Source organism: Castor canadensis, chromosome 6 (genome assembly GCF_047511655.1).
Source record: "Castor canadensis chromosome 6, mCasCan1.hap1v2, whole genome shotgun sequence".
NCBI classification, from domain to species: Eukaryota; Metazoa; Chordata; class Mammalia; order Rodentia; family Castoridae; genus Castor; species Castor canadensis.
In genome coordinates this window covers 12,299,113-12,321,498 of record NC_133391.1, presented here as the reverse complement: position 1 = coordinate 12,321,498, position 22,386 = coordinate 12,299,113, and the positions used below count along the sequence as shown (strand labels likewise).

At 54.9% G+C, this 22,386-nt stretch overlaps 1 protein-coding gene across 4 annotated transcripts in view; it reads right to left on the bottom strand.

Moving 5' to 3' along the window:
* The window catches only part of Clip2 (CAP-Gly domain containing linker protein 2), a 58,912-nt gene that overhangs the window by 24,559 nt on the left and 11,967 nt on the right, over positions 1-22,386 (bottom strand). For all 4 annotated transcript variants that reach the window (XM_074075747.1, XM_074075746.1, XM_074075748.1 and 1 more), the window contains exons 2-3: positions 20,359-20,529; positions 10,112-10,668 (exon numbers count right to left, since the gene is read on the bottom strand). In XM_074075747.1, the coding sequence (XP_073931848.1) occupies positions 10,112-10,668; positions 20,359-20,482 (681 nt within the window). In that variant the 5' untranslated portion in view covers positions 20,483-20,529. The remainder of the gene's footprint in view (positions 1-10,111; positions 10,669-20,358; positions 20,530-22,386) is intronic.

The window sequence follows — 22,386 nt, the reverse complement described above, 5'->3', positions numbered from 1 at the left end:
TGTCCACCACCAAGGTTGATCAATACCTTCATTCTTTTTTGTTTTGTTTTGTTTATTTTGCTGTACTGGGGTTTGAACTCAGGGCCTCACATTTGGTAAGCATGTGCTCTATCACTTGAGCTATGCCCCCAATCCATCAACACCTTCATTTCTTAAGAATTTGGCTGAAGGTTGGCATGGTGACACACACCTGTAACACCAGTTATTAGGAGGCAGAGATAAAAAGATCTTGAATTTGAGGCCAGTCCCAGGTAAAGGTAGTGAAGCACTGTCTAAAACAACAGGTGGGCATGGTGGCTCCCGCCTGTAATCCCAGCTACTCAGGAGGCAGAGATCAGGAGGAGCACAGTTTGAAGCCATCCCAGGCAAATAGCTGGAGAGACCTTATCTCAGAAAAAAAATCCATCACAAAAAGAGGGCTGGTGGAGTGACTCAAGGTGTAGACCCTGAGTTCAAACTCGGAGTGGGGGGAACCCTTCTCAGTGCTGCTGAAAAGTTCAAAACTGTCTGGAATCCCAGCCCTGTATCCAAGACCCATTTCTCCATGTCTCTGCCCTCTGGGAACACCTTCGCCTACACCATGTTCTGTGTTTTCTGACGGGGTGTTCTGCTGTGGGCCCCCTTTCATCTCCCACATGGGCTCCATGGACTGGATCCTGTTGCTCGGTTCTGAGGCATATCTCAGATGACTTCTGGGACCTCCTGCCCTCCTTCTCCTCGGTTCAGTCCTTCTGAGACCACGACCATTTGGATGTTGGATCTACTGAACAAATGCTCTAATGTACTCCTCTTCAGCTGGGCATGGTGGGGCACACCTGTAATCCCAGCTAACTGGGAGGTGTAGGCAGGAGGCTCACAGTCCAAGGCTGGCCCCAGGCAAAAACTCAAAAAAAACAACTAAAGCAAAAAGGCCTAAGTGTAGAATGAGAGGCCAAGTTCAAACCCTAGTACCACAAAAAAAGAATATTCTGTATCTCTCTCCCATCTGTCTTTCCTGAGCGATTCCCCTCACTATATCTTCTAACAGTTCTGGGGACTTTCTTATTCCTGTGATCACATTTTTTCACTTCCCAGAGACTTTCAGCTTGCTGAATATTCATTTGCATATAAGTATTCACACACATGAATATTCATAGTCCTATATTCAGAGGCATTCTGTCATATTTAATGCTTGTCCTCCTTTCTCAGAGGACCAGCCATTTTCCCCAGGGAAGGTTCTGGTAGTCTCCACTGTGCAGCCTGCAGTGCCAGCCACCAGTGTTCAGGGACACGAGTGAGGAAGAGGCGAGTGGGGACGGATCGCAGCCTTCAGAGCACAGGTGGTCGCTCTGTCCTCCTTCCCCATCCCACCCGCCTGGGATTCCTTCATCCAGAAGTTCCATCTGACCGTGTTGGGGGAAAACTGTCCATCCCAACACTGGCAGCGGGACAGTCACCAGGCAGAGGTGGACAGAGGCAGGGTAACCCCACATCCATGGCCATGTGGCCAGTTCCTGACTCTGTGATGATCACCAGTTCCTGTCTTCTCTGCTGCTGCTCTGACCTTGGCTTTGGTGAATTTCCAGCCGTGTTGCTCTGTGTATTGCAAACAGTATTCACTGCCCTAAAATCCTCCGCGCTACCTGTCCACTCTCTTCCCCTCCCCGCAAGCCCTGGCACCCACTGATTTTTGTTGTTGTTTGTTTTCAGACAGGGTCTTGCTCTGAAGCCCAGGCTGGCCTTGAACTCACAATCCTCCTGCCTCAGCCTCCCAGGTGGCTGGGATTTCAGTTGGGAACCACCACACCTGGCTTATTTATTGAGATGGGGATCTCCCTAACATTTTGGCTTCGAACCAGGATCCTCCCAATCTCTGCCTCCTGAGTAGCTAGGACTACAGGCGTAAGCCACCATGCCTGGCCACTGATCTTTTCACTGTGCCCTAATTTTGTCTCTTGCAGAATGTCATACCGCTGGAATACAACAGGCGACCTCTCCAGCTTGGTGTCTATCACTTGGCCATGCCCATTTAAGGGTGCTCTGTGCCTTAATGGTTCTTTTTCTCACTGAGGATATTCCATATGTGACACACCGGTCTATCCCTCCAACTCCTGAAGTTCACCTGGGTTATTTGGTTGTTTTTTGGACAATGATAAATAAAGCCACTAAAAACACATTTTTGTGTGGACAGAACTTTTCAGCTGTTTTGGGTGAACACCCAGGAATGTGACTTCTGGGCCACATGGTTTAAACGTTTCCTTTTAGAAGAAAATGACAAACTGTCTTCCAAAGTACCTGTGCCAGCACTGGACGTGGTGTGGCACGCCTGTAAACCCAGCACTTGGGAGGCTGGGGCAGGAGGATCGTGAGTTCAAGGCTAGCCTGGGCTTCAGAGTGAGACCCCATCTCAAAAAATAACAGCATCAAGACGCTGTGCATCTCACAAGCAGGCAAAGAGTCTGTGCTGCTCCCACTTGCCCAGAGTCACTTGTGCTGGGTGTTAGCCCGACATCTAGTGAGCCCGTCACTGGGTCCTCAGTCCTCCCCTTCTCCATCACCTGGGGTTCATTCGTGGGATTCCAGCCCCTCCAGGCCTGGGCAATATACCCTCCATATCTCAGTTCTCTTAATCCCTTTTTTAAATTTTTTTAAATTGTTTTGGTGGTGCTGGGGTTTGAACTCAGATTCTCAAGCCACACCTGCAGCCCTAGACCTCAGTTCTCAAAATGCAACATGGCGGGCAGGTTGAATTCTCCTGTTTCTGAGAAAGTCTACCTAGTGACTTAATGACCACACCCACCCCTGCCGGGGACCTGACCACAGACAGAGACAGCAGGCAGCTCGGGGAATCTCCCAAGTGCTTGGAACCTTAGCTGCCTGTGGGGTGAGCGTTCCTGTCCCCTGGGGCTGCTGGGAGGGTAAGATGAGCTTGGAGCAGCTTATGCACCAGCTGCGGGGTGGGGAGGAAACAGGGTGGCAGGGGAGACTGGCTGGGGGGCAGAGGCTTAGACCACGTTCAGCGAGGTGGGGAAACCAAAGTAAGCACCCTCCCTTGGTGAGGCACCTGGAAATGTCCAGTCTATGACCCTGAGAGATGCATGGGGCCCCACACTGAAGACACCAGGATAGTGAGTCATGGGACATTCTGGGGAGGGTGTCCCCAGTACAGGAATCAGCATGGCATGGCAAGCTGTTTGTTGAAGGAAAACAAAAAAAGCTGCCCAACACTGGTGGCTCACGCCTGTGTGTAATCCTAGCTACTCAGGAGGCAGAGAGCAGGAGGATCATGGTTTTAAGCCAGCCAGGGCAAGTAGTTCACAAGACCCTATCTCAAAAAACCAAACACAAAAAAGAGCTGGTGGAGTGGCTGAAGGTGTAGGCCCTGAGTTCAAACCCCCAGTACAGCAAAAAAAAAAAAAAAAAAAAAGCCACCATGTCCAAGAGCAGCCAGGAGGGAGGAGAGAAAAGGGTCGGATAGGGAGGCAGCAGATGACACAGGGGACGTGGGGAGGAGAGGGGGTCACCTGCAGGGAGTGACAGGCTATGAGTGGGGTCAGCAGACCAAGGATGAGGTGGCTCCAGGGACCAGGGAGAGAAGTCATGGTGGAGGTAGTGGGAGGCAGATGGACCTGGATATATTTGAGGGTCAGCAGCCGGTCTCTGGTATGGGAGGAGAGAAAAGAAGACCAGCAAGGCTGATCCCCAGGTTCCAGGTCTGGTCGGCTGGATGTGCGGTGATGTCATTCACTAACAGCTCAGGGATGGAGGTAGGTGAACAATTAATAATGGAGTCCAATTCTGGGGCTGCACTGTCCCCACAAAAATATACCAAAGTCCTGATGTTCAGCACCGTGAACGCGACCTTCTTTGGAAAGAGGGTCTTTGTTGATGTAACCGAGGAGAAATGAGGTCATTAGGGTGGCTCTGATCCCACAGGACTGGTGTCATGGTTAAAAGAAAAAGTGTGTGACGGTGAACGACTGTAATCCCAGCAACTTGAGAAGTGGAGGTGGGAGGATCAAGGTCCAAGACTGACCTGGGCAAAAGTGTGAGGCCCTATCTGAAAAACAAACTAAAAGCAGTGGGTGCCTGTAATCCCAGCTCCTCAGGAGGCAGAGATCAGGAGGATCGTGGTTCGAAGCCAGCCTGGGCAAATAGTTTGTGAGACCCTATCTTGAAAATACCTAACACAGAAAAGGGCTGGTGGAGTGGCTCAAGGTTTAGGCCCTGAGTTCAAGCCCCAGTACTGCAGAAGAACAACAACAAGAAAAAAAACAACCTCAAAGAAACAGGACTGGGGTGGGGCTCAAGTAGCAGAGTGCTTGCCTAGCAAAAGGGAGGCCCTGAGTTCAAACCCAAGCACTGCCAACAACAAAACAAGACGAAAGGCAAAGACAGGCACAGAAGGAAGATGGCCTCTGAAGATGGAGCCAGGGAAGAACACAGCTGCAAGAACCACCGAGACTTGCTGGCCAACAGCAAAGCTGAGAAAAAGCCTGGAGCTGATCCTTCCCCACAGCCTGCAAAGAGCTCGGCCTTCCTGACACCTTGACCTTGCGCCTCTCAGCTCTCAAACAGGGATGGGATAAATTTCTAGTGTTTTAAGTCACCCTGTGTGCAGGACTTGTCCGAGCCATTTAAGGAAACAAGGCCCTGTAAAATGAAAAGGTCAAATAGCAGAGTGACACCTGAGGGCCAGACACAGTGGCCACGCCTACACAGGTATTTGGGAAGCATAGACAAGCACACCACAGTTCAAGGCCAGCCTGGGAAAAAGTGTGAGAGATCCCATCTCAATCACTGGCTGGGCATGGTGGTTGCCGTGTGTCATGTCAGCTACACATGGGAAAGCACAAATAAGAGGATCTCAGTCCAGGCCAGCCTCAGTATACAGTGAGACCCTAGCTGGGCACCGGTGGCCGATGCCTGTAATCCCAGCTACTCAGGAGGCAGAGATCAGGAGGATCATGGTTTGAAGCCAGCCTGGGCAAATAGGCAAATATCTCGAAAAAAATCCCATCACAAAAAAAGGGTGGTGGAGTGGCTCAAGGTGTAGACCCTGAGTTCAAATTCCAGTACTGCAAAAAAAAAAAAGTGTGACACACAAGACAGGAGGTCAGGAAAGGCTGGGGCTAGGGACAAAGCACTAGGAAGGATGTGACACCCATGCCCCATCCCTTCCCAGCGGAGGGAGGGGAGAGACACGGAGGCCTGGAGTTCTGAGCAGAGCTGGAACAAGGAGGAACAGCATGGAGCCGGGAGGAGAGCAAAGAGTCCCATGAGTATGCAGTAACCTAGAAGTGGAGGGAGGCTCTGCAAGGAGGGACGGGACTGTCAGTGGCTGATTCTACTGAGAGGTGGAAGTGACCACTGTTCTTGGAATATGAAGAATCCTGGCGACCTTGGAGATACCAGGGACTGGAGATGATGACAGACAGAGGGAGGTGGGGTCTGTGGCCACAGACATGGGTTGAGGGGAGGTTTGCAGGAGGAGTTGAGAGGAGAGGGAAGGAGCAGAAGGAGGCTGCCTGGCTGCAGGAGGCAGCTGGGAAGGGTGGCCAGGATCAGGACTGGTGGGGGCCACTTTTGTGAGGTTCAACTGGCTCAGTTTCCCCAAAAAGTACAGAACTGTCATCAGCTGGGAATGAAAGGTAGGGGCCAAATGTCAGGAAGGTCCAGAGAGAGGTGTTATGAAGAATTACAGCAGAAGCTGGTTGCCAGGGGCTCACGCCTGTAATCCCAGCTACTCAGGAGGCAGCGATCAGGAGGATCAGGGTTCGAAGCCAACCTGGGCAAATAGTTTGCGAGACCCTATCTTGAAATAACCTATCACAAAAAAGGGCTGGTGGAGTGGCTCAAGGTGTAGGCCCTGAGTTCAAACCCCAGTACTGCAAAAAAAAATAAATGAGAATTATGGCAGAGGAAACAGGCTCAGGGAGGCCAAGCCGCTGCCCAGCTGGGCCTGTCACCTCCCAGTCACTGCTCTCCGCAGCCAGCACATCACAGGGAGTTGGGCCTTCACCCTCCCGGGTGGGCACTCACCTTGTGCTGGGGGACAGGCCAAGGGGCTACGGGCTGAGCCAGCATGACAGATCCTGGCACACGTTCCAGAGCCTTCTTAGCCCAGGGTGGGTCTCCCCCACTAGGAAAGTGGGAGCTGGGCAAAGCCAGTGCCCAGGCTCTGGGCCCTCTGCCACACGGTCAGCACGCCTCGCACAGGAACAGGAAGCCACAGGCAACTCTGCCCCTAACAGCAGTGCCTGGGGACAAAGGTTGGGCAGCCAGGGCGGCTCAGTAGAGCCAAGTCTGTTATTCAGGGCACCCCCAGTGCCCAGGCCTCACAGTCCTCTTGGTTAGTCTGACCTCACACCGGACATCACAGCATATGTCCCCTGGCCCTGAAGACTCAGGGAAGGAAGTGAGGCCCAGAGCAAGGGAGGAAACCAGCTTTCCCAAAGGCTTCCTACACACCAGGCGTCTGTGTGTCTTGGAACTTGAGATCTCCTGCCCCACCTCCAGAGTGCTGGGATTACAGGTGTGCGCCACAGTGCCACATCTCACCACCAGATTTGCATGACCTTGCAAACTGTGAACACTGGCCCCATTTCCAAGGTGGCAAAAGGAAGTCCTGCACCCTGCCCGACACTCTGCTAGGCACCAAGCCCGGACGGTACAGCTCCAAAGCCAGCCAGTCCACCATTCTGCTGCCCTTTCCACGGTGACAATGCCTGGCTCACATCTCAGCCTCACGGTGGGGAAGTGACCTGGCAGTGGCACCATCTTGGGTCCTGTGGACAGCTTGGAGCCTAGACACTCAAGGCCTGATCACGGCCCCCCCGTCCCAGGCTGGGTCCCTCGGCACTGGCCTGCCCAGGTGTGGGCAGACATCATGTACGAGATGCGCTCTGCGAGGGAGGAAGGAGGCTGTCTGACATTGCTGTGGCCCAGTCTGCAGGTCACTGAAGGGGCTGTCCTGGGAAGGCCTCTGGGTCCCCACCTCAGGATACTTCTGAGGCCACGACTGGAAGGAACAAGACTTCGCCTATGTACTGCTTTCAAACCCCACTGAGGAACGCCCGCTCTGCCGCGGAGCTGACTGCCCGGCCTTGCAACCTTCCTAGGGTGCCCGGCCCAGGACACAGCGAGGAGGAACAGGCCTCACTCCAGAGTCCCCAACCCCAGGATGACAAGCCTTTGTCTGCCTTGTGTTGCCACCTGCGCAGAAGCACCCCACACCCCGACCTCTGACTCCTACTGAGACGGCCTATTCACCACCCTGCGTCTTTGGGGGTCCAAGTGCTCCCCTCCCTTCTCACTGCACTGGTTTGTGTCTCCCTGGGTACATCCCAGAACACAAGCAGCCAGCCTTCCTTCCTGAGCGGACGTCTATTTCCCAAGCTCATCGTGCCCCACACTGTCACCTGTAGGTGACAAGACATTTTCAGCCCCCACCTGGAAATACTGGGCACGGTGGATATGGGAGGTGCAGGCTTGGCCTGGGTAGAACCCTAGAGCTTCCGTCCCAGCCTCACCTCACACAGCCGATGAGGTGCTGTGTGTCCCTAAGCAAGCTGACACCCTCTCTGGGGCTCCCTGTCTTCACCTAGTCAGTGAGTAGTTGGATCCTGGGTCTCAGAATTCGAGGTGACTTCTCTACACGGCCAGTCTTGGCTTCTGCCACCCCCACCCCAGGCCCCAAGTCCTGTGGGGTCTCCCAGGCCAGTGTCTTGGGCTACTCCCTATGGCTCCCTCTTGCTACCCATGTGACTGCCTTGCTTTTCTCTCCCCTTCTCTGCTCTTTGGCCACAGCTGGAGATATCCTGTCCTTATCACCTGGCCAATGGCTGCCTGCTATAGTCTAGAACTAGAAAGTTCCCCAAAAGCTCATGTGCTAAAGGCTTGGTCCCCAGCTTGGCACTGTGGGGAGGTGAGGTGGTGGAGCCTTTAAGAGGTGAAGCTTAGTGGGAGGTTTCTAGGTCGTTGGGGGTGTGGCCTTAAAGGGGATTATGGGACACCCCAGTCTCTCTTTTTGTCTCTCTCTTTTTTTTTTTGCACTACTGTGACTTGAACTCAGGGTCCACACCTTGAGCCATTCCACCAGTCCTTTTTTTCTGTGATGGGTTTTTTCGAGCTAGGGTCTCATGAACTATTTGCCCAGGCTGGCTTCCAACCTTGATCCTCCTGATCTCTGCCTCCTGAGTAGCTGGGATTATAGGCGTGAGCCACTGGTCCCCAGCTCTTCTTTCTGTCCTTTGCCACCTGGTCATGAGGTGAGTAGTTTTGCTTCTTCTGTAAGGTGCCACCACAGCCCCAAAGCCATAGGGTCAACCTGTCATGGACTGGAACCCCCAAGGCTGTGGGGCAAACAAACCTTTTGTCTTTGTAAGTTCATTGTCTTAGGTATCCGTTATAATAGCAGAAATCTGACTAATATACTGGTCAGTCCTAACCCCTGCCTCAGGCCAGGCCTCTGTGGCAAACTCTTAGACACTGTGGACCAAATTTTCACAGCACTTAGTGCAGTCTGCATGGTGACAGTGACGCCTGTGACCATATGGGCTGTGGTCTCCCTCACTCCCCTGGATTAAGTCTGGCCATTACCCACTGCCAGCCCACCATGGGGACCCAGGCTGCGAACCAGCCCTGGGTGGGCAAAGAGACCCAGACAGAGATGCCTGGCTTAGTGACAGGAGGACAGGCAGGCAGGGGGTTGCTATGCATCTTGGTGCAGCTGTCACTTCAGATAAGTCATTACATTTCTCCATCTGCGTGACGATGTCACAGCGAGGGCCGAGGGTGTGACAGGGAAGGGTGGAAACACTTCCACTTGCCATACCCCACTCCAGGGCTCTTCCCGGAAGCCTCTAGGTGACACCCTGGCCCTGTGGGACAAGGTCCCCAGAGCAGGGAGGGAGGATCCCAACATGACACCTTTGAGGTCCTGTTCAGGGTCCCCCAGCCCTTCCGTGTTCAGCCTCCGAGCTCCAGGGGTGGGAGGCCCCACTCTTCCAGGCCAGGAAACGGGGACTCTTGGCTCCCTCCACCCATACTAGGTCACCGGTGTCACCTTCAGGCTTCCTTGTATGTAGGTATCTCTCTCAGTACTGTGGTCCTTGGAGTGCAGTCAGCCAGGACACACCAGGACAGTCTCCGTCCTGTCCAAAGTGGCACCCAGCCTGGGCTGGCCCACACCAGGTGCCCAAGAGGAACGCACTCAGACTCTAAAGGACTTGTGAGGCACTGTCCCCAACGGCAGGGACAACCAGAAAAGAGGGCACCTTGCAGGAAAGCCTTGGGCTCTGGCGACCTGATTCCCCCAGCCGCAATTACCACCGTCCAGTTGACAGGTGACGGTGCAGGTTGTACCCGCTGGGGTGTCTGTACCACCTGGCCCAGGCGTCCTGAGCACTCCGTCCCCAACCTTTCCCAGGCACACCCACGTTAGCAGCTGGACCCAACGGGGAATGTCGCAAAGGTCACATCCACAGGGTCTCTGCTAACTAAGGCACCGCCTGCACGAACTGCAGCCTGCAAGTGAGGGTGTTCAAATTCCCGGGTGACACATGGTGCTGCAATCTACATAGGGTGTTCCCCAGAGGGCTCGTGTGCTGAAAGCCGGGTCTCCAGCAGGTGGCGCTGTGGAGAGTGGTTGGGCTTTATCGAGGGTTAATCCACTGCTGAGGTCATGGCCGCATATGGGCCTTTGGGAGGCGGGGCCTGGTGGCTGGGAAGGGGATAGCTTGTCCCCAAGCCTTCCCCTGTCTCTCTGCTTCCTAGTCACCATTAGGGAAGCCCTGCCTTTCCACCACAATGCCCTGCCTCGCCACAGGTCTAAAAGCAATGGAGCCAGCAGACACGGACTGAAGCAATGGTTTAGCTCGGGCATTTTGTCACAGCTACAAAAACTGGCTAACAGATAGGAAGACTAAGGCCCAGAAAGGTTAAGACACTGGCCCAGCGTCACACAGCAATCACCTACTTGACCTGCTTTCCTTGTCACTATCTGTGGTGCTACTGAGCAACCTAAACCATGTCCAAGTCCCCTTTAAGTCCCCTCCCCGCCCAGCCCCAGGGTCCAGCTTGCCCAGGTGGTATGAAGGGTTGGATGGACTCTGATGTCACCTGCACTCACCAACACTCGGTCTCCCAGACGCAGGTCCCTGTCACCCCGCTTCACAGAGCCACTGTCGGACAAGTTGGAGCCGGACTCGTTGCCCGTCTTGACCGAGCTGTTCAGGACACTCTCCCGCAGCGGGATGACACGGCTGGCCAGGGGTGGGGTGGCCGTGCCTGAGTGCAGCGACAGGTTCTGGGCGGTGAGTGACTCCACCGAGTGGGCATCACTGCCCGAGCCCTCGGCCGCGGGCTGCCGGGTGAGCTTGGAGGGCCGGGTGAAGATGCCCTGCAGGGCTGGGCACTCAAAGTAGCGCACGCCACCCACGGCGCCATCGTTCTTGCCCACCGGGTCGTCCAGCACCACCCCGGCCCACTGGCCCGGTGCGAACTGCGTCTCCCCGAGGTACTGCACCAGGCCGGGCTTCACGCCGTTCACCCACACCCGCTCGCCCACCACGAAGTCCCCCAGGAAGTCATCACCCACTTCGGCCACCTTCGGGCCCGGCTTCTCGGGGGCGGTGGCTGTGGCCGTGGAGGATGGTGGCCCTGACGCCTGCTTGTGCAGTGGGGAACCTGTGGACAGGAAGGAGGGTGCAGTTAGGGGGCTAGCCTGGCAACCAGGGGTGGGTGCCCGTGGTGGTGATCTGATGGGGAAACTGAGGCACACGTGGCCTTGAATGAGCGCCATTCCTTTTTTTACTTTGAGGGGGCAGGCGGTGCGGGGGATTGAACCCATGGCCTCAAGCATGCTATGCAAGCACTCTACCACTGAGCCCACCCCCAACCTTTTGTTTGTTTGTTGGTGGCACCGGGGTTTGAACTCAGGGCCTCACGCTTGCTAGGCAGGTGCTCTTCCTGCTCGAGCCACTCCACCAGCCTTTTTTTTTTGCAATGGGTGTTTTCAAGATAGGGTCTCTCAAACTGTTTTCCCAGGCTGACTTCAAATAGCAATCCTCCTGATCTCTGCCTCCTGAGAAGCCAGGATTACAGGCGTGAGCCACCGGTGCCCAGCTTGTATTTTATTTTTGAAACAGGGTCTTGTTACCTTTGCCCCAGGCTGACCTTGAACTCACTCACATTCCTCTTGCCTCTGCCCCTTGAGCAGCTGAGATTACAGGCGTGTGCCACTGCACTCTGTCCAAGTCTCATTCCTTCTGGACCTCTCCACTTACTCTTCCAGGCCTTCTGGAAGGTTCTAAACTCAGAGAAGAGCTTTCTCACAAGCAACATCTTCCAATCGCCAAGGTCACTGGGCATTGGAGGCCAGGGATACAGTCATACCTAAGGACTGCAAGCCACCCAGTGGGTTTGGACCGTCAGCTGTTAACCCAGGGCCCCGTGTGGGCCCTGACGTGGAGGTAATGGTTGTCTGTGCCCCCATCCCTGCTTGGACAGTTCCAGCACCCACAAAAGGCTCTCGACCTGTTCCTCGCCAAGGACATCCAAGGGTAAGGAAGGTACCAAGAAACCCTCGACCCAGTCCATGAGCCTTCTTTCCCAAAGCTGCAGCCAGGGCTGGGGGTCTGTCCCAGGGTCACCAGGGAAGGAGAAGGGACTGAGAGCAGGTGGAAGCAGGCACCTCACCCTCGCCACTCCAGGGGCTGAACTGGTCTGAACTGGCCTTAGGGGTCCCCTGATCAGCCTCTCCTAATAGGAAGAACAACCCTGAGGCTCAGAGAGGTACAGGTCTTGCCCAAAGGCTGCACAGCACAAATGGGGCTCAAATCCAGGGAGGTGCCTGCTACCCAGGCGTGGGTTCATCGTGCTTCCTATGAAGGCCAGGAAAGAGCCTGGCCAAGGTCACTCACGCGAGGACAAAGCAGGGCTGGTGCCCACTGAGCCTCCAGTGTATTTGGCTCCCAACCCCACTCGGAGCCATGTGGTGCTGGGTCCCTTGGGGTCACCTATCTGCACACACTGTCCTGGCTGTCCCCCTCTTCCTGCCAAAGCGGAGTATGTGGCACAGAATCTTCTAGAGAATCCTCAGCTCCAGGGCTCACAGGCCTGTGACCTACTGATGGGAACAGATGGCCACCATCTGTTTCTGGTCCCTTCCCCTGGAAAGGAAGGGCCACAAGGCAGTGGCTCCCACTGCCCAAGCCTGGCTGGATGCTCTCAGGGGACCGTCATGCCCCTCCCTGCCTGACCAGAGCCAACTCTCGAGGACAGAGCTACAGCCATGCAGGCTCTGGCTCCAGAACCTTCTTTGAGCTTTTTTGTTCCTTTTTTTTTTTTTTGCAGTACTGGAGATTGAACCCACAGTCTCACACATGCTAGGCAGGCCTCCACCCTCTGAGCCACACCCCCAGCCCTTCTGTTTGTATTTTGTTTTTGAGATGGGGTCTCCCTAACTTTGCCCGGGTAGGCCTTGAATTCAAAATCCTCCTGTCTCTGTCATCCCAAGTAACTGGGATTATAGTCGTGCACCACCACGCCCAAACTGAGCCTTTCTTCTTCTCCTTCTCCTTCTTTTTTTTTTCTTTTGCAGTACTGGGGTTTGAACTCAGGCCTTCACCTTGAGCCACTCCACCAGCCCTATTTTTGTGAAGGGTTTTTTTGAGATAGGGTCTCGGGAACTATCAGCCAGGGCTGTCTTCAAACCTCGATCCTCCTGATCTCTGCCTCCTGAGCAGCTGGGATTACAGGTGTGAGCCACCAGCGCCTGGCTGAGCCTGCCTTCTTGACCATGCAGATGTGGTTGCTGGGCATGGCCCACATCCCTGTGTGTTTCTGGAAGTTTTTGCTGAGGCAGAATGGCATATCTCTTCCTGTCCTCGTTCCTGAGAGCAGAGAAGGCTTCTCAGGTTGAGGAGGACCCAGTGTGGCTATTCCTGGCATGAAGCTAGCTGCTCAGCTGTCCCTCTTCCCAGCTGTCCTGGCCCAAGGGACCCTCAGGTAATCTCTCTCCAGCCCCTGCCCCTTCCAGGGGTCAAAGGCCAGAGGACCAATTGTTTCAACAGCTGCTAAAATCCAGGTCACAGCCTGTGGCGCCTGCATATAGTCTCTTTGCTCATGTTTCCTCTATAGGGGGCCTCGCAGCAGAACCAAACCCTCATCAAACACCCCACAAACACAAGCCAGAAGCTTCCAGCTGCCTGAGGTTGGAAGAGTAGATGAACCCTGGGCACAGCACATATCCCTCCAAAGAGGCACTTGTAACACACTGGCTAGGTCTACCTGAGCCCCTCCCCAGATCTGTGCCTCAGTTTCTCCATGGGACAGCAAATGGTTAAGCCAAAAACAAGTAGGGAGGGCTGGGCATAGTTATACATGCCTGTAATCCCAGCTACTCAGGAGGTGGAGGTAGGAAGATCACAGTGAGAGGCTAGCCTGGGCAAAAGCACAAGGCCCTTTCTGAAAAATAACTAAAGCAAAAAGGATTGGAGGTGTGGCTCAAGTGGCAGAGAGCTTCCCTAGCAAGCACAGGCCTTGAGTTCAAATCCCAGTGCCACCCAAAAACAGGAAAAAAGAAACAGCTCAGGTCCTGTTGTGCACTGACATTCTATGCATCCTTTGCTACCAGGGAAGCTAACTGTGGTCACTCCTGTGAGACCCGCTGATGGGCGGCTTCCCCAGCTCACAGCCTCAGTGGCAGCTGAGCATCTTGGAGGCTCCCAGGAGGACAGGGCCTGGCCCTTGGGTCCCCAAGGTCCCCAGCTCCAGTGGCCCAGCAACTCCCAGGAAAGTAAAAGGGCCACTGTGATGGCCAGCGACACAGACGTAAACCTCACACGAGCCGCTGATCCTTCCCCAACAGCAACTCCCACACAGACAAAACGCACAACGGAGCTTGAAGCTGCGGATGTCAAGTTCAAAGGACACAGTGCGGAATGGTGGCAGCTGGTGGATTGGTAGAGGGCTTAGCGAGGGGAGGGGGACAGAAGAGAAGGGACTCTCCCCTCCCCCCATGAGGATGGCCCTTCCTGGGGAAGTGGGGACAGGCCTTGTCCAAACCTGTCAAGCCTCAGCCAGTTGGGACCCCACTCAGTGACAGGCGTGAGGGCCAGCAGCTACAATTTGGCTGGCCATATCCCATGCATGGGACCAAGGACCTGGCGTGGACAGAGAGAGTGCTTGGGTGGGGTCTCCCATGACCTCCGGCCCCAGAAACTCAGGCAATGGCTGGCTGCAGCCACCCCTCCCCAGACCTAGAAGCCAGCATGTCTGCCACCCTCTCCCGCCTCACTCGCTCCCTTCTTCAGGGACCCCTCTCTCCCTTGTCCTCCACTCCCCAGTTTGGCCATCAGAACAGAGTAGGTGTGGTGGTGCATGCCTATAATCCCAGCACTCAGGTGGCTGAGGCAGGAGGGTCAGAAGTTCAAGACCAGCCTGGGCTACTTAGCAAGATTATATCTCAAAAAAAGCAAAATAAACAAAAGACAAGGAGAGAAATGCAATCACACCATTGCTTCCCCAGCATCATAACTTCCAGAATTGCAAATCGCTTTTTGTGTTAACCTTTGACTTTTACAATGAACCCTTGTGCTAAAAAAATAAATAAACAAAATGGATGAAACATGATAAAAACAGGACGGAGAGTGAAGGACTGGCTCACGAGGCAGAACATCTGCTTTGCAAGTGCAAAGCTCAGAATTCAAACCCCAGTCCCATCTCCCCCCAAAAAAACTTCCAGGTTACGTGGAAAGTGTGGGTGACGCGCTACTCAGAAAGAAAGCAGAGTTGAAGAGCATCCCACGTCCAGCACATGGGCACAGATGTCAGGGTGGGAGGACTGGAGTAGGAAACAGGGAAGAAGCAGACCTGAGTCCCGGACGACAGACGCACAGCGAGCCCCCGAAGTCCCAGGCCTGGGCTGAAATACAACCTGGTCACCTCCCTCCCTGGGGTCCCTAAGGAACCCACATCAATAAAACCCCAAGCAACCAGGCGCCAGTGGTCACGCCTGTAAACCCAACTCCTCAGGAGGCAGATCAGGAGGATCATGGTTCAAAACCATGACCCTATCTCAAAAAAGAACCCATCACAAAAAAGAGCTGGTGGAGTGGATCAAGATGTGGACCCTGAGTTCAAGCCCCAGTACTGCAAAAATAAATAAATAAATAAAAATCCAAGTAGCGTTTTGCTCTGAACGTCCTCCACTCCCCAGAATGACTCCAAGGCAGAGGTCAACAAGGAAGGGATGGGGTCTGCACAGCACCTGTCAATGGAGCCCCTCCCCTCACCGGTCCTCACTTGGGGTGGGCCCCTCCGACAGTGCCCACCCACCCAGCCTCCAGGGAGGACCAAGTCTGCCCTCTCAAGGCAGCTTGGTCACACCCTCCCCATGTCATCTCCCCAGTGACACTGCCTCTACACCCCATCCCTGAAGCAAGGACCCTCTATCCACCCAGGATTGCTTAGTATCCTCTTTCCAGAGCCAAACAGACCCCAGAAGCCCCTCCATGACTCCTGCTCCCCCCGGAGGACAGACCCTCTACCTGACAGACAGCTTGGGGAAAGCTGGGGTAAGGGTGATGCAGGCGGGTGACTTACCCTGGAAAGAACAGAGCCAGCTCCCCATGGAGAAGCCCTGCACCTGGCCACCGGGCAGGCAGCACTGGCCAGTCCCCTGCCCCCCAGATCGATAGTGGCCGACGTCAGGCTGCCCTGCCTCCACCACGAAACCCCAGAAAAGCTCAGCATGGCTTCCCCATCCTGAAGGCATCTGAAAGTTTAGATGCGGTTGAGGAGGGAAGTGCAGGCGCTGGCCTTGAAGTTGACCTTGACTGCCTGGGACCAGTGCTGGCTGCAGGAAGCAAGGGTGCCCAGAGGCCTGGTCCAGCCCTGGTTTGCACGGCACGGCACCGAGGCTCAGCATGTCACAACCGAAAGGCTTGAGGACCAGCCGGTGTGAGTCCTATATCCAGGGGCAACCCAGAGCAGGCGCGCTCAGTCCCACAGGCAGCCCACCCCAGGCAGAGGGGACGGCAGGGGTCAGAGGCCCACGGCCAGTTTTGGGTCCTGCACAGAAGCCTCAGTGCCAGCCCTGCCATTCTCTGGCCCTGTAACTCTGGGCTACCCAGCTGCCCAGGCCCCGGCTGTGTCTGTAAAATGGACACATTTTACAGTGGTGAATAGCCTCTCCACTGCCCACTGCAGAGACACTTGTGACAAGGGCAGCAAATCTGTCTCTCCCGAGATGGCACTGGACCTCTCTGGGTTGGAAAGTAACATGAAGGACCAGGGAGCCCTTTAAGGATCCTCCTGCCCCATCAGAAAGGGTGTGACAGTGGCACAGAGCCTGTCCCTCTGCTCAGCAGCACCAGGAACCCTCCCTCACCTGGGTCCCTGCAGCCCCGTCCTTCCTCCTGGGGCCCAAAGGGACCCCTTGCCCTGCCTCTACCAAGTTTTTATTTATTTCTTTATTTCTTTGTGGTGCTGGGGCTTGAACTCAGGGCCTTCATCTTGAGCCACTCCGCCAGCCTATTTTTTTGTGAAGGATTTCTTCAAGATAGGGTCTTGTGAACTATTTGCCTGGGCTAGCCTTGAACCACAATCCTCCTGATCTCTGCCTCCTGAGTAGCTGGGATTACAGGTGGGAGCCACCACCATCCATCTCTACCTGAGGTTTTGAGCCAGACCCCAGAGAAAGGTGGAGACTGCTCGTATGCATCCTGCTATGGTCCCTTCCTTTCCATGAGGTAGGGCAGCAGAGGACCTGCCTGGCCACGGTGGGCTGCTCCCGAATGGAAGGTGGGCTGCCCTCCAGCAGTAGCCTGGGTTGCCAGCTTGGAGGCTTGAACTCCTTTCTCCTGCCCCAGGACACTTGCAAATGCCCAGGTTCCTACATTGGGTCCCCTCCTGCAAGCCTTCCTGGGCCACCCTCCAGGTGGCCAGCCCGGACGCTCCACCCAGACCACCCGCCGGCCCACCTGCCCTGACCACATCTCCCTTCTACCCTAGGCTTCCTTCTGGGGTGAGAGACCCCTCAAAAGCCCCCCGCCCTTCCGCTGCTCAGCTCCAAGCAGCAGCAGTGGCAGCAGTGGAGACTCCATCCAGGCCTCTCGGTTGCCAGGCTCTCTGCCGAGGCTGAGCTCATGCCTTGGGAGGCAGCCACTGTCCTGCTTTTCAGACAGGACACCAGCTCACACTCCTGCCTCCCCAAACCACTGCCAGCCCCCTCCCAGGGTACCTGAGCCCCCCAAATGGGCTCCATGTCTGTAGGGTGGGTACCCCAGCATTTCAAGGGAAATATGGCTGATTCCAGAAGCAGAGGGGGGAGCTTGAGGAACCAGCATGAGTGGGGACCTTCCTCCCTGCCATTTCCAGCTGCCCCCTCATCCCAAGCTCGTTGCTAAGACCCTGGAGCAGGCACAAAGGCGGCTCCCCATCCCCTCTCTTCGCCCCTCCCTTCTTGGGTTTGGCTGCCCACCAGCCTGGAGTCTGGCTCTGGTCTATGAAGGCAGCTATGGGGATGGGAGGGTGAGGGAGGGCACCAAGCCCGGTGTAGCCTCAGCCACCATTGTCCCCACATGGGAGCAGGGCTTAGGGGGACACCTCGCTCTCTGGAACAGCCTCTGACAAGTGGGGCCCAGGCAGAGCCAGATCACCCAGCTCCCATCCGTAAGAGCTTCCAGAACACCTGGCTAACAACACTTGGACAAGGAAACAACGAGTCGACCACACTGTGGTCTATTCACTGCAGGGACCATCAAGCAGCGGGTGAAAATGAGGCCAAGTATCTGCAGGGTAGTGCAGCCTGTAATCCCAGCTCTCGGGAGGCAGAGATCAGGAGGATCGAGGTTCGAAGCCGACCCAGGCAAATAGTTTGAGAGACCCTATCTCAAAAAAACCCATCACAAAAGGGCTGGTGGAGTGGTTCAAGGTGTTGGCCCTGAGTTCAAACCCCAGTACCATGAGAGAAAAAACAGAAGGAAACAGAACAGGGACACCTGAGATTAGTTTAAGCAGGTACTCAGCAAGGGACAGGGCTAAGGGCGATGGTTGTTTTTTATCAATTCATTTTTTTTTTTTTTGGCCTGGGCAGCTCGGGGGAGGGCCTGCCTGGCAGGATCCGCCCTGGCTATACTTCGAAGCTTCCTCACCTGTCCACATTGCCTGTTTGGCTCACACTTTCCTTAACCAACCACCCAGGGTCCAGACTGTCCAATCTGACCTCAGGCTGGCTTTGGTCTCTAATCAATCCTTGGTACGAATCCAACAAGATGGGCAGTGTTTGATACTACTGGCTGGAGTGTAAGCAAAGGAAGGATTAAGCCAGGCACTGGTGGCTCACACCTGTAATCCCAGCTACTCAGAAGGCAGAGATCAGGAGGATTGAGGTTTAAAGCCAGGCCAGGCAAACAGTTTGCAAGACCCTATCTCAAAGAAACCCAATACAAAAAGGGCTGGTGGAGTGGCTCCAGGTGTAGGTCCTGAGTTCAAGCCCCAGTGTTGCCAAAATAAAAAGTTCATCACAGTTATTTATAAGGTGAGAAATAAGAAGTGATCAGAATCTTCACATTAAATAATGGATAAGAAGTGTTTCCAGTCCTGCTATCATAGTCCCTCTAGTATGACAGCAGAATTCTGCACCTGATCCCAAGCTGTCCCCCCATCCTGACCCACTCACTTCTTTATCATCACAAAGCTCTTTCTGCCACAGGCCCTTTGCACATGCCAGTCCCTCCACCCTCTTCACCTGGTGAACCATCACCCTCTAGACCTCACCTCCTGCGTCCCCTCAGGGAAGCCTGTGCTGCCCACCCACCCAGACCCAGTCAGGCCCGTTTTAGAACCACATGACACTTAACCATTCCACCAGATTGGGAGCCCCGGGAGGACCAGGACATCACCCCAGCAGGCCTGAAATTTATATTTGCTGAATGAACACAATATTTTACAGCCAAAATAACAGATGTGCAAAGTTTTTAACAACATGAAAAACAATCTTGATTTTACTAAAAGATAAGAAGTAACTTTTCAAGCAGCATATGCATTGTTAATTGAAAGACTGTCGAAAAAAAGTAGAACATATCCAAAATAATGATATAAATCTGAGCATGGTGTGCACGCCTGTAAACCCAGCACTCACGAGGCTGAGGCAGGAGGATCTCAAGTTTGAGGCTAGCCTGGGTTACATACCGAGACTCTGTCTCAGAATAAAAAAAAATAACAACAACAACAACACAGCCCTTTGTTTCTTGTTTGTTTTTTCGGTACTGTGGCTTGAAGTCGGGGCCTTCTTCACTTTGAGCCACTCCACCAGCCCTATTTTTGTGAAGGGCGTTTTGAGATAGGGTTTTGTGAACTATTTGCCCAGGCTGGCTTTGAATCTCAATCCTCCTGACTCTGCCTCCTGAGTAGATAGGATTACAGGCGTGAGCCACTGTGCCCAGCCTTTGTGGGTTTTTGATGGAACTAGGATTTGAATTCAGGGCCTTGTGCCTGCTAGGAAGCTCTCTACCACTTGAGCCACGCCCTAGCCCTACAGTCAGCCCTTTGTATCCACAGGTTCTGTACCTGCAGATTCAACTAACCGCAGACAGAAAATATGCTGGGGAAAATACTCTTCTTGTCATTATCGCTGAACGATACAGGGTAGCAGCAATTTCCCTTGCGTTTACCTTGTATCCAGTATAAGAAGCGCCTAGACCCCAGCTGAAGTGTGCCCAAGTTTAATGCAAATAACATCAGCAGACTTTGGTATCTTTGGGGGGTCCTGGACCCCATCTGCAGTGGATACCAGATGACTGTAGTTGCCCCTAGGGAGTGGGTTTGTGCAGTTTTATTTCTGTATCAAACTTTCTAAATATTTTACATCAGAACAAGTAAATACAGCTGAGCATGGTGCCACACGTCTATAATCCCAGCACTTGAGAGGTGGAGGAAGAGGAATAGAGAGCTCAAGGCCAGGCTGGACTGTGTAGTGAGACCCTATCTCAATAAAACAAAAGCAATGACAGATGCCAGTGGCTCGCGCCTGTAATTCTAGCTACTTGGGAGGCTGAGATCGGGAGGATTGAGGTTTGAGGTCAGCCCAGGGAAACAGTTTGAGAGACCCCCATCTTCAAAATAACCAGAACAAAATGGACTGGAGGTGTGGCTAAAGCAGTAAAGTGCATGCTTTGCAAGTGCAAAGGCGTGAGTTCATATCCCAGTCCCACCCAGGAAAGAAAACAAAACCAAAAACAAAACACCAAAAAGAGTTTCCAATGAACCACTGGCTGCAGTTTGGTCGTGGAGCCGGTGTTCCCAGGGCGCTTCCAGAAAAAAGCCCTTTCCCCCACGCCCAGCCCCCTTCCCCACCCTGGCCCCACACACCTTCCTTGGAGCCAGTGGCCACTGGTGCTGCAGAGGATGAAGCCGACCCAGTGGACGTCCTGCCCACAGGGCTGGAGTGCTTCGCCCCTCGACCAGGGGGCTTCAGGCCGCTGGGCTTCTGCATGGCGGCGCCACGCGGAGGCTCACATTCTCTCCACCATCCTCAGTCACCTGTGGGCAGAGGACAGGACAGGTGACGCCTTGCCATCCATCACCAGGAGCGGGGACTTGACCAGCTCCCCGTGCTCCCCAAGCTGACCCAGAACCTTTAGGGGATTCTGGAATTCCCTATCCTGTGAGGCAGGGACTGTCATGAACCCATTTTCTAGATGGGGAAACTGAGGCAGCAAATCTAGGTTCCTCTCTGACAACCCAGCACTGCCATGGTGCTGGCTCAGAGCCCATGACTCCAGGGGCTCCATCTGAGGGCAGGTGCAAAGGACAAAGACCTTTGGGGCCACAATTCCAGGGACACTCCTCCCTGCATGGCTCCCGCAGGTACCCTCCTGGGGTACCCCTGATGGGGTAACAGTTATTGTCCAAGTAGAATATTTGAAGCTCAAAAATTTCAGGGACTCAAAGTCACAGCTGAGTGGCAGTCGTGGAACAAGCCCAGGACTGGTCCTTCACTATGTCCCAGCCAGCCCAGCCCAGCCCTGGAAAAGCAATCCTGAGACCCCTGGCCTCTGGGGACAGTGCCCGCTTGCCACGGTTGACAAAGGAGACCAGGAAGCTGGCAGAAGGGGAGAACGAAGCCGGCATTCAGTTCCCTCTGCAGGGAGACCTCGGGGGTCCCAGAGGGGGCGCAGCCCCTGCCCCAGCAGCACTGGAGGGAGAACGGGGAGGAGAATGGCTTCAGGAAGAAGGAGGGAGGCTGATGGCCCCTGTGTGACTCAGTCAGCTCATGGGACAGAGAACAGCGGGGTGTGTAGGAAGGCTGAGGCATTCCCACCATGAGCGGCTGTGGGACCATGGCCCCGGGGAAAGCCTGTCTCACCGGCTGTGGAAAGGGAAAGGGGTCCAAATATGGCTGCCTGTGGGGTCCTGATGACTAAGAGCACAAACCCAGGAGCATCCCCAGGTGCCTGGGACTGTCACAACTCCTGGCCTTCACCAGGACCGTTCAGGAGGCTCCGTGCCATGTGTAGGCTCCCAGGCGTCAGGCTCAGCAGGGGACAGGCGGCCTTGAGACCAACAGGCCCCCTTTGTACTGTCTTCAATTTGTCATTGACCAGGGACAAACTCAGGCTGCATTTCAGGTTTCCATTTCAGCTGCCTTGGGGGGAGGCGGGCCACAGCTTCAGTGGGGGATGAGCTCCAGGGCTCTGGGCCAAAATGGGCGGCCCCTTCAGATGGGAGCAGGTGCCAAATGGGGCAGTGGCAAGCCCATCTCCGGTCAGGGAGTGAGGCCCCAGGGCAAGACAGGTGGCACCAGGAAATGGGCGCCCTGACCCGAATGAGCCCCGGCCACCCAGTGGAACCTCCTGCCAGGAGACAGCATCTCAGCAAGGACACTGCTGCTGGGGAGACCGACCACGACCTTGCCTGGCTTCCACCAAGGCCACTGTCCCCAGGGCGCCTCCCATCCCTCTGCCACAGGGTTCCTGGCACTCAGGTTGCCACACCCTACAGCACCAAGAGGTGGGCTCAGCCCAGCCCCTGCCTTACAGCCCCCAGGGATTGACCTCAATGGCACCACTGGGGAGCCCTAAAGCAGGGTGCCTGGCAGGGGACATGGTGGGAGAGGGGAGGCACAGCCCACACTGCCAGGTCAACCAGGCAGCTGAGGTGGGGGATGGGCACCCAGAGGCTAGGAGGGACCAGTGGGTCTTAGAGCTAGGGAAGGACTCAGCGTGGGGATCTGACAAGATGAGACAGGATGGGACCGAGCTTTTGTCACTGAGGAGGATGATGGACTCAGGAGGGAGCTGCTGTGATAAGACAAAGAAGGAAGGATGAGGTAGGGCCCAGAGGTCACAGGGGAGCGGGCTTTGGTGGCAGATGGTGGGTAGGGAGTGGAGAGAAGAC